This window comes from Camarhynchus parvulus, chromosome 3 (assembly GCF_901933205.1).
Source record: "Camarhynchus parvulus chromosome 3, STF_HiC, whole genome shotgun sequence".
NCBI lineage: Eukaryota > Metazoa > Chordata > Aves > Passeriformes > Thraupidae > Camarhynchus > Camarhynchus parvulus.
In genome coordinates, this window is record NC_044573.1 from 51,617,139 (window position 1) to 51,630,142 (window position 13,004).

A 13,004-nucleotide genomic window follows, 5' to 3' on the forward strand; every position below is an offset into this window, starting at 1 on the left:
TTTCTTTTTTTAAACCACTTAGATTTTTAAAAGACAAAAGGAAGGCACCATGTGAAAACATCACTATGGAAACATCACAGGCTCACTTGCACTTGCCTGCCAAGCAACTACCTAACTGAAGTTTTACATCCTATTGGATCACTGTTGGCCATCTGCTCTCCTTCAAACTTCTCTGAATTCCTTATTTTCCTGAAAAGTTCATTTTTAGAAAGGAGGGAGGAGGAGGCAAAGGGAGAATCCAGTATTCTTGGCTAGTGCAGAGCTATTGTGAAAAAGGAAGATAAACTCACTTTGGAGCAGCCTCTTAAAAAGACAAAGATCCATGTTTGGTGAAGTAATTTCATAGAAAATACCTTGTTTCTAGATGCACTTTAATGATAAGAGTACATATTGGCAGCCACAAGGTAAAACACACAAACAGCTGCTTCTAGTACTCTTGCACTAATTGTTGTCCTCTCCCTTTCTCTCATTTAGCCTCAAATGAATTTTCTTCTAAAATGTAACAGTTACTGCCTACACTGGAGTTGTTGGCTGCAGGCTCCACAGCTTTGCTCCAAATAAAACACAGAAACAGATTTCCTGCCAAGCACTGAGGAAGTTTGAAGACTTTAGTTTTTAAAAATATAATCTTTTTATCAGTGCCCTAAGCTTGCCAAAGGTAATTATGGGCCATGGCGCATTTACATTAATGCATAGGACCTACAGACATTTCAAAAGCCTAATGGAGAAACTCCATAAATGTACCTATCGAAAAACAAATTAATTAAATTAAACTGTCATGTAAAGATATCACTTAATTTTGCAGAGCGGAAGGCACTCTTAATGGGAATGGAATGGATCAGTGAGCATTTCAAAACCCAAAGCTATAATTTAAATTCAGGCTCTCCTCTAGTGTGCAAGTCACAAGACATATTTATTATAGCCTTGGATTGTCAATTGTAATCGGTTTAGCAGAGACAAAGCTGTATTGTTTTGCTTCCTGCCCTCCTAGCTGGTTCAATATATTTTGATGTCAGACTATTGACAAGCAAACCAAAGGCTGAAATAAAATCATGTTTACCTGTAATGAACTGGCAAAAATGCAGTCCAAGGTAAATGTAACCCTGAAGCACAAACGCTTATTTATCAAGCAGCAAGGGGAAAATGGTGAAGCATTTAAACTTCTTTAAATAAACCAGATGAATATATTTACTGCTGCTCTTGAATCCTGCTATGTAGCAACCTAGAAACAAATAGATAAAAATAAATAAAAGCACTGTGAAAATGAATAGCACCATTTATATGCTGCTGTTCTTGAGTTTTCCAGGTGTCAGTAACAATTAAAGTTGTTGCTCTCAACACTCCTCTAAAGCTAGAGCCAAAGCCTGACACCAGGCTCCCAGCAAACAGACAGCAATACTTCTTCCAGGATGTGCAACCCATTCTGCTGCAGGATTTCACCTGGTAGCAGCAGTTCCAAATCCAGCCTATGCTTCTGCAGCCATGAGCAAGCATCTTCTCATTGAATAAGCCTCCAAGAATGGTTTGATTCTTTTCCTAGCATTCTTTCTGTGTTCTCTAATTCTCTTGTTAAGTTCACTTTCTGATGTAGAGTACTGAAACCAGTCAGCTCACCAGGTTATAATTGTCATGTCTTCCTCTTGCCTTTCTTCCAGCCCCTGCATTGAGTTTAGTCACGGAGAGGTTTCTCTGAGCCTGAACTTAGAAACTTCTGCCCAGGATCTCTGTAATTTCTTGTGGATCTCTCAAGTTTGCAAATCTGACTGTAAAACATGCTGACAAGCTCAAAAGTTAGGAAGAGCTGTGGCACAGCAGGCTGGGACACCTGCTTGAGGCACTCTGAGGGCAGTGGCACAGGACCAGCCTCCTGGGCTCCTGCAGTGCGGTGGCAGAGCCATTTGCAGGGAGGGAGGAGAGCACTGCCTGGGGGAGCAAGGAGGAGCCAGCTGCACGGCTCTGAGGAGGGGCCAGTGTTCACACAGGAGCTGATATGTTTATTTTATAAAAATACCTACCTATCTGCATTTGTTCTTACTTGGCTAAGTAGCAGGATTTTCAGGTGAATAGGTTCCATCTTTGCTTTCAGTGTAATCTTTCAGCAGTTTGTTCCCCAAGCTAATTTTTATGCTTAAAAAACTCAACCCAATCAACCAACAAAAAGAGCGAAAACAAATCTCTCCCCCCATCCAAATTTACCTCAATACTAGACCATTTTTCTTTTGATTACATTACATTAAACTGAAGTATCTTTTATAACCTTTCTGAAAAATGACAGCTTTTATTGTGCTACACTATTTTTCTTCCATGTATCTGTTCCAAGATGCACATTATTAGCCTTGATTGCTCTCAAAAGAAATTTTTATTTTTCTCATCCTCTTCAACCTCTTTTGGCTTTGCACAAGACTTGAACTGTTTATTAAGTGACAGGTTACTACTGACAAAAAAATTCTGTTCCAACTTAAGGGCTGAAAAATTGGACAAAGCTTTTAAAACGTATTTTGTCCTACTACCAGTAATCTTTCTACTTATTTACATGGCTCCTACTGTTCCACATGTTCCAATAACAACATCCTTCTTTGAAAGAAGGCAATGGGAAAGGAAAGTGTTCATAGCCCCTCTGAAAAAGAAACTATGTTGAGAGATTTAGGTCGCGGTTCAAAACAGTATGAAGGCTCTGATTCCTACTGTCACTGATGTCAGCAGCGAGCCAGATGTCTGATGTCTTTAATTTGGACTTTCGTGATTTCTTCAAGGTATAAGAAAATTATGGTCCAGCTGAGATGTGAATATATCTAGAGTGATAAACTGCCATCTTCTATCACCAGCCAAATACCATAAACACAGGCATGCCTGTTTCTTTCCAATAAAGCCATCCCAGTCATTAAAAATGGTCTTTTCCTAAATAGCTTTTCCAGCTTAGCTGTCTGGTTCACAAGCCCTTTGAGCTCTGAGGCAGATTAAATCTACAAACACAGTCATAACTTTTGTTTATGGAATGGGAAAGACTCAAAGAGAGCTCTAAGTAATGGTCAGGAGAAAAGGATAGGCTACTGACATCAGTTAAAGGGCTTAAGGCAAAGAAATATTATTTCTAAACTCTGAAAATAGCTATTATGGTAAAAATGTTTCTTTCCCATGTCATTTTGTAAACATTAAGTAAAAACATAAAATACAAGTTATTAAGAACAGTGGTGACAAAGTAATGCTTTTAATATTCTTCTTAAAAACACTTTTGAAAGCATTTCTTTGAAATATTGAAAAAATTTAACTGTATTCAGTTTTTATAGTTATAAAATTTTGAACACTCTTCTGCATAAAATAAAAAAAGCTACAGCATTTCTCAAATTTCTGAGTAACAACCAAATAAAAATTTCATTCTTCATGTAGGTATCCACTAAGAGGCATACAATCAAGATTGAACCGTACTCATATTCTTAATTCATTAGTGGAACTTGAAGGCCCTCTTCTGGATTAAAAATTACTGCATGGCCAAGCAAAGTACACAGAAATGACAAAGCCAACCAACATTATGAAAAGATAAGTATCTTAAATATATTTTATTCATGTTATTACCAACTTCGTTTCCAGGATGTCACTTGTACTTGCTCATTTTGGTTACTATAATTTAGTATATAATTATTATACATGTATGTAATATATGTATTTTATAATTTTTATAATTTAGGAGCTGAGAACAACCTCTTAGTGGATTCTTAAAAATGAAGTATTTCCTATACTGATATTCACAACAGGAGTGGACAGTCTAAAGAGAGTTGTGGACAGTTTCTCCACAACTCTGTATGAAGGTGTTGTGCAGCCAAGTGATATTTGCTTATCCTTATTAAGCAACAGCAGACACAAACAGACATGTGATTGTGTGTACGTCCCTGTCTACAGAGGTATGTGACTTTCAGAAATTACCTCTGAAATTCTGGCTTGTGCTAGGGTAGAAAAAAATGAGGAAAAATTTGAAATGGTCCTAAGTCTTCAAGGACTGTACAATTCCTTTATATGCCTTTTGAATAAATATACACACACAGAGGACTTACAAATGTAACCTTCTAAGAGAGTTGCTTGCTTAAGCAAACATTTGCTATTGAAAAGCAAGATGCTTCTCCACACACAGAAGGAAAAAATATTCTAGAATGTGCTGTACAGAAGCACCATTTTAATGGATCTGTCTGTAAACAAGTGGACTTGAACCACCAATTTTCCTCTTTCTAAAAACAGCCATTTACTCTTTTGTTTTGTCATGATAACAAGAAATCATAAATATAAAAATGCAGGAACAGGTACTAAGTATCCTATTAGTAAAAACTCTGTAGAGAAAATTAAACATAGTTTGATTGAACTGCACATTTTCAAAAAGCAGCATGCTGAAGAAACCTTCACATATCATTTTTTGGTAAGTTTCTGTGTCCCACCAGTGTAGGGCTACTGACGACGATCCTTTTTCCGTACTTTGGATTTTGGTGCTGCCAAGAAACAGGAAAGGAGAAGAATTATCAGAAGTGAATTACAGTAATTCCAGTGCCAACATTCTTTTAAATTAGGTTGGGATCAAAATGGATGCATTAATGTAAAACCTACCATTGGGATTTTCTTGTCTGTAAAAAGCTTTTAACAATTCCACTGCTTCTTCAGCACGATAGCCAGAAGAGCACTGCTCAAATTAGAATGATGTTAGTGAGCACATCTGAGAATAACGTATTCCATGCTTCACAATAATGCCTTGAGTACAGAATAATTTTAAACAACTGTACTATCAACTTAGGGGTCAAAAAAAATCTCCTTTTCAAGTTTAATACCTAATACATTTTAAAAACACTGTGTTGAGGTTTAATAGAATAAGTAATTTCCCTAATAACTTAATATTAGGTAAAAAAACCTTTTTTTGTAAATTATGTAAAATTTTTAGGCAATCTACAATTTCTTTCTTATTAATGTGTTTCCAGCCTCCCATAATCCTCAAGCACTTGGAAACATAAGAACCTAGGAATTTGCAGATAACATTCCTGACAGAAAACACTCATCCACATAACCATTCTTTATTCCTAACAGTGACCTTTCAGATCTTTTTGATCCTTCTAAAATACTTTTCTATGCCATGAACTCTAATGACAAAACATTTAAATGTCACTCATACTAAATAGATCTCCACCCATGCTAAAAAATAAGTATTTACTCCTATACATTCCACTGCAGTTGGCTACAGAAACAAAGGATTCATAGCATCAAGAACCTTCTCCTTTCTGTCTTCTGAATGTATAAAAAACTGAAATACCACATGCCAATGTTAGCAAATGAACACTCTTCCAGTACCAACTACACCAATTAATTCAGATGTTAGTCTCACGGACACACTGACAGAAAGATGCCTAATATGTTTACACTGGAGTGCCAAACAGTATTGTTTTCCTGACTGAAATTCTTTGACACTTGAGCCTTTAGTGCTTATTCACAAAGCTGAAATACACTACTTCTTTTTTACATTCATTAAATCATTAATGTGAAACGTGGAAAAGAACTCCAGGAATCAGTATCACTGTATAAGGCAAGATCATGTACAACTGTGAATAATGTAATAACTAAAATGCTATAAATAGTCTCTACATCTATGTATGGGTACATAGGTACTATCATGCTGTAAAGCACTTAGATTTATTTATACTCTACCTCCACTGAACGCTTGTCCAGCCTTTCTCACATGACAAAGATGCCTAAATTGTCCCAGACACTGTTCAGTCTTTCAGTATCCCTTACTATTCAGAAAGTTTCTTGATAGCTAAACTGAATTTCCTCAGCCACTGTTGCAGTTCAGATTTATTTTGGGATTTGAACTACATGAAGTAAGTCTAAGCTAATACATTTTACCTCATAAACACACAGACTGAAAACCAAAAATACAATAATTTCCAGTGGCTCAGCTAAAACCCAGTAATTTTATAAGTTGCTGTTACTTGATATTTATTGATTAATGTTTGTACATTCTGCAGCTTAAAATAATTTTCCGCCATCTCTTCCTGTAGCATATACTTACTGTTCTAAGTATTACACGTATTTTAGATATATTTAATTCTTACCTTGTCCCACAAGCATAATTCTTTTCCTTACCCTTTGACACATCCTTTTAAATAATTTAAGACTGTCATCAGGGTTTCTTCAGCTTTCTTTTAGGACCTAATTTTTTTTAACATTATTTTCTGATTAGGCCAAGTTTACTTGACTTTGATCATCTTCCATTTGTGTCCTCTTAAAGTGATGCATAAGATTCTAAAAACCTGGTAGCAAAGCCAGGCACAGTGCCCTAGCTGGAAAACAAAGGGAAACATTCTACAGCCTACTTCAAATGGGTCTCCTGAGTCCACCATATCATCAGATGAGATGCTCAAAACGGAGCCACAGCCTCCAAATCGCTCATTTCGACAGCCATACACGACCCGTGGAATTTATGGGAGTGAGTCAAGGTATTAAGCAAAAAACAAGCAGGAAGTACAGAAGCCTGATCTAGGCAGTCATCACATTTCCTAAAATGTGCTAGTACTCTTCCAACTAAATTAGCTTGAGCTACAATTCCTCCCTCATAAAATCAGAACTTACTTTTGAATGATGTAAGATGTACTGCTGAAGATGCACATCCAGCCTTTCTCAGGGAAGCATGAGTCCCCAAAGGAGGGGCATACAAAGACGTGGTTTACTGATTGATACAACATTCAAAGCTGAACACTGAACTGCATTGGACTCATTTTACATCCTAACAAACATCTCTAAAATGTATTTTTAATCTCTAACAATTGTTTGCCATAACTGCACCATCTCTCTTTCAGCCTCGCTGTTCATCATGGAGGTGGGTGCAGACCCTCAAGCCACCCCTCGTGGCTTTCCCTGACACTGTCCAGCCTTTCTTTGTGGGCTCACTGTGGAAGGAGTAATGGTTTGAGACAGTTCCCCAGTGTGAGTCAGCAGGAAAGGATACTCATCAAGCGCAGAGCAGCTGCACACATGATACAGGGCTCCACAGTTACGTACAGCACCAGCTGCGGGAACACCTCCCGATAGTCTCTCTTGTGCTGCTTGCACCACTCAAGGACCTGGTCAATTGCCACCATTTCTGCATGTCGAGTAGCCTAGAAGATAAAAATAAGTATTTTCTTTAAAGTTTGCATTTATTCACTTTTGTTACAGAAGTAATGTAATGCTCTTTGCTGGTTCAAGTTGCAAAAGACATTTTATACCACCCAGACTGCAGAAGAAATAATCCAAGAAAGAAAATACTCAACCCCAACCTCTTGTGTGTAGCACACAAAATCTACAAGTGACAGTTTTTTCTTCTACTTTTTCCAAGGCAGAGGAGCATGCTCAGAAGTTCTCCTCTCTCAGCCATGCCAGCACAGTGAGGCAAGACATGAAAGCTCTGCTTGAGGCTTAAGGGACATACAAAGCTCACTGGCACAACTGACATAGCCCATAGCCTGCCCTACTTCCAAAAGCAAGAATACAGGCTGGATTACTTTCTCTGGAAATATTAACAAAGTGCTCCTCGCTGGTACCTTTTCCTCCCTCTGACAATATCCCTGTGCTCACAAGGAATGAATACACTACGAACATGCAACAATTTCAGCATATTTCTACAACTGCCTGGTGTGCTCTGTACACATAAACCTGCCTCAGGTTTAATGCTGCCTGGTGATACATGTACAGTAAGTCCCTCAAGTAATAGGCAGGGATTTCAGCATATGACTGATTACAAAAAGACAAAGGAATATTAATTTCTCTTTTTTTTATCCAAGATAACTGAATGATTAGTATCTCAGTATCTATGGCACAAAAACTTGAACAGAAGTGTTGAGTTTATTAGCAGAGAGACCAAAACAATCAGTAATGTCCCAGTAGCACTCTGAAATGTCTGCAGCACTCTGTTACACCAATGAAATGTGACAAAACAAAAGCAAAAATTTCAGGAAGTACTGATTTTGAAAGGACTCTTCAGTTAGAGCTTGATGGTTATTTGAATTTCCTTTTATATCTATTCTGAAAAAATGGATGTTTTTGACACAAGCATTAGAGTAAGACTTAATCAATCCAGATTGTATCTGTACCTCTGTTTCATACGTCCTTATATGACCCTCGATAGCTTCCTCTCAAAATATGAACTTGGGTTAATGTTTTAGCACTGTGAAAATCTGTGGTGATAACACTGGGATGCTCTGCAATACATGGCCAAGGACTCATAACTTACTGCTATGTTTAATACTGTTCAAATACATTTAAAAACTCCTAGAAAGGCCATGCAGCTGCTGCAGGTCCTACCAGCTTCTGCAGTAATAGAAGACAGCTACACAAATGAGATTACACTAATATAGCACACTACTACACACCAGTGTACCCATATCTTAAGTAAAACACACTGTTTTAGTCATGTCATGTCTTAAAGACACAGGAACATCAGGGCAAATTCACCTCAGGGTGAGAAAGGATTATCCAAGTTACAGAACAGTCTCCATTTAGAGACTAATTAGACTGTGGCCCTTAACAGATACAGTCAATAGTTTTCCAAGTTAAGAGGACTACAGTAGAGGTTTCTAAAATAATCAAGAAAAATGTGGAAAAATCACAGTTATAACTGTGATTTATTATTTCTCATAACAAGTGAGCACCCAATGAAATTATCAGACAGCAGATATAAAACAAACAAAAGGAAGTACTCTTTCACAAATTACATAATTATATTGTGAAACTCATTGCCACAGGATGCTATGGGAACCAAAAACATAAATGAGTTCAAAAAAGGTTTAGACAAATTCATGGAGGATATGTGCATGGAGGATAGCTATCAGAAACAATGATCCAGATATAGTCTTGGACTCTGGAAGTCCCCAAGCTATTCACTTTCAGAAGTGGAAAGGATGTGCAAGGGGAAGGTTTACACTTGCTTCTTAAGCTCCCTCCTTACACAACCTGTTAAAGGTCCATCTTAAAGACAAGACATAAGGGAAAGCTGACCTTCCAGGTCTGTCGTAAGATTTTATTTTATTATTTTCTATTAAGCTATGACTAGATAGCCTTTTTTTCACTTGCTGTGTATAAAGTAACATACAAGAGGGATTATTTTAATTTTGAATCACTGACTCAACGCATAAGCTTAACTTGCCAAATATTACACGCTATTTTAAAGCCAAGAAAGCAAAAGCAGGTTAAGAGTAACAAGGGAAAATGAGAATTGTTACAGAGTCGCAAATGGTGTACCAAGGGAAAAAAGCTGACTCAGTGGGGTAAAAGCCTTGACAGTGCCCCAAACTGTGGCAAACGTTTCACAGACAATAAAGGTGTCACCACTGCCCTAAGAAGCTTACTTTCTAAATTTTAGACCGTAATTAACAAGTGAAAGTAAAGGGGTCCAAAGCTCAAATTGCTGTGTTATTTTGTGGCTTCATTACACAAACAATACTTCATTTTCAATTATCCCCTACTGTGCCTGCAAGACACTTGCTAAAATGACCCAAGAGAACAGAACAAAGAGGAGATGTCTGTGTGTATCAACAAAGGACCTAGGACAGAGAGCATTTTACTGCAAAGTGAATGATTTGATCATATGTTGGAATAAAGATGCCAAAAAAAAGCCATTTCTAGATGGGCAGGGTCACATATGCTGTAAGGGAGAAAATTCTCATGTTGGTCTGAGGCAAGATTGTGAACAAGCAAGTGTGGGAGCTGCCAGAGGGAACACAGCACTGGCACAAGCTTGTGAATGAATCGCCAGGCTGTCTAAACCCAATGTCTTAGACATTTGCTGCACTGTTGCCCAAGGAAGACAAGTAGTGTCATGTCTATTTTGAAATGCTGATGCCACAGCCATGCTCCTAAAAAATAAAATAAACCAAACACAGCTGTATCCAAACTTCCTCCTCCCAAAAGCAACTTCTCCCAGAAGAATGTAATGATCAGAAAGTTTGCAAATAACTTCCACAGAGTAAGCAGCAGTATTTCTGACATGAATGTGTTCTGCTGTGAACATGGCAGGCAAAAGAAAAAAAATAGGATGCAGGGTGACAAGAGATAGCCTGAAAACACTGAAGTCTTTGGAAACTAATTTTTTTGCCAAAATGAGCAGTTCAGGAACATAATGAAAGAGGGCATAAAGAAGACACTACCTGCTCCTACCTTCAGCCCATTACATCAGAGGATGTAGGGACCTGCTTAAGGAGAAGACAGAATTTATCTGATAGAAGGCTCAGAGGCAAGCTGAGTCCTGACCAAAGGCAGAATTGCAGGGAAGGACTGAAGATCTAATTGGGTAAGTGACCACTTCTTCAAAGCAGGAACAAAGTTTTCATGGAGTTAAAAAAAGTCAGAATGCTATAAAGCTGCATTTTGGAGGCCAGAAAGCTGCCAGTCTCATAGCAATGCTTTAATGCATCAAGACAGTATTACATGAGTGAAACCTTCAGAGCAGAGTCACTGTAATAAAAACCAGGAAGGATAAGTGTCAGAATTGTATGACACCTATCCAGGAGGGTCTCAATAGTAAAGCAGGCAAGATAACAAACCTTTAAAAGTAGTGTTATAAGGGCTAGTCCTTATAAAAGGTAAATTAAACAAAAAGCCATTAAGATAGCTGAGACTAAATTAACTTAGTAACTTTCTTTGACAAATGTTTTTTCTAGGCAAGAGAAACATCAGTCTCTCTGGACATCTCCAGTGCATCTGGCACAGCACAACCTGTGAAATTACTGTGAGTGAGGAAAACAGCCTAATGCAAGGAATGTAAGATGAGCAAGAAGAGACATTGCATTGACAGGGAAAACATTTGTCCAGAGGGATCTCATTACCATAGACATTCAAAGATCATTTGGCTTAAATGTTTTCAGTTGTGTCACTGGCATTAACTGGAAAAACCCCTACAGAAAACAGCTGATGATGTGATGTCTTTTGTATGATGAAAGACATAATGAAAAGTGACAGGGTGAGAGTGTCATTCAGGAGGTGGATGGCCTTCAAGACAGGAGTAAAAAAATTACAAAAAAATAAAATAAAAAAATAACAAATGAAGAATAGCAAAACAGCATAAAATACCAAGGAAGCTCCAGAAACCATGGGTGGACTTTCTTCCAGGGAGAATGTGAAGCACTATTGTTACCAAACGAAGCAAAGTCCATCTGGAATAAAATTCCAGTTAAGTGTTCTTAAGAGTTCTGGTTAAGTGAATTCAAGAAAAAATGAATCAAAGCTGGAATAGCTATGTAAAAGTATTATTCTAATGAACACAGAAAGCCAGCCTGTCTTCTGAGAGGAAATTAAACAGCTGGCTTGAGGAAAACAAAAGCTGAAAAGGAATAAGACTTTAAATACATCCAAGCTATGTAAAATAATGGATGGTGCTGGCACAAGAACAGGGAGATATAAACAGAACATAAAAAGTTTGAAACTGGAAATTAGACATTTTTTAGCCATCTGAGGAATGATGTTCTGGAGGAATCCTTCAGTATAAGGTGGGACAATAAATTAGTTTTAAAACAGACCTTGACATTTATGATGTCTGCTGGAACTGCCTCAATGGTTCAAGAGGATTGTTTTTTTTTTCTCCGGGATGGTCCCTAAATAATGCCAGAAATCGTTAGGAGAAAACTGAAAACAATTTCCTACGTTCACATTTCATAACAACTACTGCTTTCAAGCTTAGATTTTTTTCAGACTACATGGAGCAATTACGTATCTGATAAAAAATTTAGAAGCACTAAGTACCCAGCATTTCCAATCACTATAATATAAACATTCATGAAAATTGAGCCACAAAAGGACTGAAACTTGAGCTGAGCAGCAATTCAAAAAAAGCTTGGCTTTCAGAGATATTAACAAATTACTGTCTCCAAAATCCAGCTGATTGCTTTTAAATCAGGGTCCTTACATTTTAGTATGTACCTTCAGACAGCCCTGACACCAGCTTCCCTGATGTTTTTAAGTTGATTTTGTTATCAGTCTTGTCAGTTATGTTCTGTCTCTTTATTAACATGTGATTTCTACACAATATTACTATCTCTGGCATGATTTTCCCAGGAAGTGTCTGCTTCCCCACAGTACTTACAAGTACTTTTCCCCACAGTAAGTACTTTTGTACTTAGGTAAGTACAAAAGTACTTACCTAACTTCTCTCTTACCCGGCTTTCTTAAAGTTGTATTAGAATCCTCTTAATACATTACAGATTTTCCTGCAGGACAAATTACTATAATGATTCATCTTTACAGTTACATTTTTCAGCTTAGAAGATCCATTTTAACTTTTTATTATGTTTTCAGATTTGAGACATCTAATATAAATTACAGCCAGATCCTGCAGTCAGATTAATTTATACACAACTTCCAGTTGTACAAAATCCCTGTTGGCACTAATGGGTGTCTCAGCACCAGATCTTATAGCTGACTTGATGGTTAAGGTTGCAACAGGTCTAATATGTACAGGAAATAGCTCTTTGTTCTGGCCTGTGGACAGGACTTCATCAGGAGAGGCTGCACAGTCATTTCTCACTCTAAACCCCCAGGTGACTCTAGGAGAGCACGTCTGAGACCCAGCCCCGGGACAAGCGCAGGGCAGGGGCGGCAAAGCCACCGTGTCCCCGGGCCGTGGCACTCACGTTCTTCGTCTCGTTGACCTCGTTCCTGCCCCTGCCTATGACCTCGCCGTTGTAGACCAGCAGGCAGCCCACGGGAACCTCCCCTTTCTCCAGCGCCTCCTTAGCCTGCGGGACGGACAGACAGACAGACAGACTGGCGAGAGGCACAGGACGGCGTTACAGCAGCGGGAGGAGCTTCCGCCGGCCCCATCTCCCGCCCCCTCCCCGCTGCCCTGAGGGGCCCGGGGCTCCCCGAGGTTTCCCCGCGGCACAGCGGGAGCCCTGGCCCGCACTGACCACGTCGAGCGCCTGGTCCATCCAGGCCAGCACAGCCGCCTCCCCCGCCTCCGCCATCCCTGGCCCGGGCGCTGCTTCCGGGGCACCGCGGGCGGTGCC

The 13,004-nt window shown here is 38.7% G+C and overlaps 1 protein-coding gene across 1 annotated transcript; it reads right to left on the minus strand.

The window, feature by feature from the left end:
• Positions 1-2,339: 2,339 nt before the first annotated feature.
• Positions 2,340-12,996, minus strand: ADAT2 (adenosine deaminase tRNA specific 2). The gene is made up of 6 exons (XM_030945018.1): positions 12,906-12,996; positions 12,630-12,734; positions 6,977-7,127; positions 6,345-6,451; positions 4,591-4,663; positions 2,340-4,475 (listed from the first exon to the last, which is right to left on the minus strand). The coding sequence occupies exons 1-6, from the start codon at positions 12,960-12,962 to the stop codon at positions 4,435-4,437; spliced, it is 534 nt and encodes a 177-aa protein (XP_030800878.1). The 5' UTR covers positions 12,963-12,996; the 3' UTR covers positions 2,340-4,434.
• Positions 12,997-13,004: the final 8 nt, after the last annotated feature.